Source organism: Microtus ochrogaster, unplaced genomic scaffold (genome assembly GCF_000317375.1).
Source record: "Microtus ochrogaster isolate Prairie Vole_2 unplaced genomic scaffold, MicOch1.0 UNK27, whole genome shotgun sequence".
Lineage (NCBI taxonomy): Eukaryota > Metazoa > Chordata > Mammalia > Rodentia > Cricetidae > Microtus > Microtus ochrogaster.
Genome location: NW_004949125.1, coordinates 333,900 through 336,926, shown reverse-complemented (window position 1 = coordinate 336,926; position 3,027 = coordinate 333,900). Strand labels below are relative to the sequence as shown.

The window sequence follows — 3,027 nt, the reverse complement described above, 5'->3', positions numbered from 1 at the left end:
CACTTTGTAGCCCAAGCTAGCCCTGATCTCATGATCCTCCTGCCTCAGCCTCTAATACTAGGGTAAGAGACCTCTGCCACCTCACAGGGTTCCCACCATGCTCCTTGCTGCTACCATGTCCCTCCAGGATCAGGATCCACCATGATGAAAACCTTTGACTCCATTCCAATTCCAGTGGGAACCCAACCCTGGCTGAGGCCCCCACTCCATGCCCACCAGGCCAGTGTAGCCGTTGTGCCTTCCAGCTCTGTGCGGAGGCTGATGCCAACTGCAGGAGACTCTGTGAGGACCAGGGCAGAGGGCAACAGGCCTCTGACTCATCCGGGCAGGAAGGAGGCCCACAGACTGTTCCACCATGACCTTTCCACCCCCTAGCAAATGTCAGCTTCCTCATCCATAAGTGGGGCCCTGAGCCACCACCACCAGGCACGACATGCTGAAGACAATGGCCACGGCTGAGGGTCCTCTCTCCCCATCCCCTACTCCAAAAATCTGCAGGCAGCTGCCTCCGGCCTTAAAAAGTCAAACTGCAGGGCCAAGGTGGGGGTCAGGATCTTGGCCAGGTGCCCCGCAAGGCAAGAGCGGTTACAAGCAAGGGTCATGCCCAGCCTCACTTGCGGGTGCTGAGCCATTGTGCTAAGTTTCTGGTGGAGTGGGAAGGGGCAGATCTCTAATCAGGGGTGGGGTAGGGAAGGAGGCAGAGGACACAGAGGTGGCCAGTAGTGGGGACACAGAGTTCCAGGTGAACCTGGATCCAGGTCAGAGCAGGCAGGCACCTGCAGAGAGGCAGTAGGTGGCAGACACCAGTCTGCCAGCCTCAAGGAGCTACACTGTAAAGAGGAAGCAAGGAGACCACAGGAAGGGGGTAGGGTGGGGAATCCCCATGCTCAGTCACCCTCCCTCCCCACCCTTCGTGGCTGGATTTGAGGAAGCTCCCTGGAGAACCTCGGAAAAATAGGCGTCCTCACCAGCTCCGCTTGCGCCCATCCCCAGAGGATACCTCCAAACTTATGACAGATGCAAGGCGAGGCAGTGTTGGCAAGGTTAACACGTCACCGAGATCTAGGGACTGTCAGCCTGGCTGCCTGACCTAGGGCACACTGAATTAACCTGCTTTGAGTCATAGTTTTCCTGTCTGCAAAATGGGTCTCTGGCTAGCCCACCATAGCCACTGTCCCTCCTGCAGGAAGAGCTGCACTCCTAGCTGTCACCAGCAGTATTAACAATGGCACCACGACCTTAACAGACCTGAACAAGCAGCTACCTCCATCAGCTCTGCCCAGCCCCCTCCTCCCATCATAGTGGCCACCCACCAGTGACAAACCTGCATGGAGCTGTTCACTCTCACCCATTTTTAACGCCAAGCTTCCCTCCCCAATAGTCGGCTTGTAGGATGCCTACCAACCACCTACCTTCTCCATGGCATGAGCCAGCTTCCCCTGGAGTGACCTTGATGGACGGGTGGCTTAGACCCAACTCCCAAGCAAGACTAAGGCCCCTGGGGTTGCTGCAAAGAGCACCTTTATTCAGCGGAAGGACGTCGCCATGGCAACAACACATCAATTCCCTGAGAGCTTTTCCCTTATCATCATTAGCTTGCCTAGCTAAGGTCTTTGCAAAAAGAACATAGAACGCAGCCCATGGGGTAGGGTGAGGTGATCCTTGGGGTGCTGGGGAGGATGGTGGGGGAAAGCAGGATTCCAGATACTGGAAAGCATAAATACAGTACTAAGGCATTCATGGTCCAGCTTTCCAAAGACCAAGCCTGTTTGGCTTCTGCTTTTTTCTGATCCACAGAAAAGATAAAATAAGACCCTCTCCAGCCCACCCAGAAAACAACCCCCCCTCCCTTCACACCCACCCCTCCCATCTCAAGAAACAGCACAGTAAAAAAAATACTGTCACAATATTTACAGGCACACCCACTATGGGTGACTTTCTCTCTACTTTGGAGAGGAGATAAAATTCATAGCTCTGAACTCCCTAGTGTGGGAGACAAAGATAGGACCTCAAGGGGTGGGGCTGAAGACTTCACCCCACCCTGGAGGGCTGGAAGGGAAGCACTTGTCACCTGAACGGTCACTGGCAGTGCCCAAGCTAGAAGGAGGGCCCCAGGCCTTTTACTACCTAAACCATTTTCCCTAGCACTGGGCATGGCTCAGCTGACAGGGAAGGTTTCAGGTAGGTGCTGGCACTCCAACTTAAGAGACGGTGCTATAAGACAGCACCCATGTACCCCGAGGGGAGCCCTGAGGCCTCTCCCCACACTGCAGAGATCCAAACACAGATCCCACAGAACTGCCCTTGGAGTGGGTCTCAGAATGTAGAAAAGATAGTTAGGGACAGACAGGCCACTCCCTGAAGAACACGACCGCCCAGCAGTCTGCAACATGAGTGGGCACACCACAGAAACACACAAATATAGACACACACACACATACACGCAGCCCTGAAGAGCCTCGTACACCAAGGTCAGGACACAAACAGGGGTCCCTGGGCCCTTTGGATACCAGGGGCGCCCAGGGACAGGGTCTCAGCCACAGCTGCTAGAAAGTGGCGGTGCGGGGACACCAGGGTGTATCCGGGTACAGGTGGCAGTGGACAGAGCGGAACCTGTAGGGAGAGAGCAGAAGACTGGTCTGTGTGGGGTAGGGGTGCCATGCACCCTCTGGAAGTCCCAACAGCACCAGTGAGGTTCCTGGGGGTATTTAGTGACCCTCCGCAAGCCCTTACCTGGATGGGTCAGCCTCCACCGAGAAGGGTCCCTTGATGTGCACTGCGTTCCGCTTGTTTTCAAACATGCCATAGCTCAGGGTTACCTGCATTGGGAGCAAGGGAGAGATGCTGGATGGGTGGCAGTCCTGCCTGGCTAACTGTTCCCTCGACAAACTCATCCTTGGGCCAAGGACACCTGCCTCTGCCCACCTGGGGATGAAGTCCAGGGGGAGGACCTTCAACTATGAACAAGACAGAGCAGGTGTGTCCCTTCAAAGAGCAGAATCAGCAATTTAAAAGAGTCTATATCAG

The 3,027-nt window shown here is 55.2% G+C and overlaps 1 protein-coding gene across 2 annotated transcripts in view; it reads right to left on the bottom strand.

The window, feature by feature from the left end:
* Positions 1–1,507: 1,507 nt before the first annotated feature.
* The window catches only part of Lfng (LFNG O-fucosylpeptide 3-beta-N-acetylglucosaminyltransferase), an 8,645-nt gene continuing 7,125 nt past the window's right edge, over positions 1,508–3,027 (bottom strand). For both annotated transcript variants that reach the window (XM_005367983.2, XM_026789744.1), the window contains exons 7-8: positions 2,734–2,819; positions 1,508–2,613 (exon numbers count right to left, since the gene is read on the bottom strand). In XM_005367983.2, coding sequence (XP_005368040.1) covers positions 2,547–2,613; positions 2,734–2,819 — 153 coding nt within the window. In that variant the 3' untranslated portion in view covers positions 1,508–2,546. The remainder of the gene's footprint in view (positions 2,614–2,733; positions 2,820–3,027) is intronic.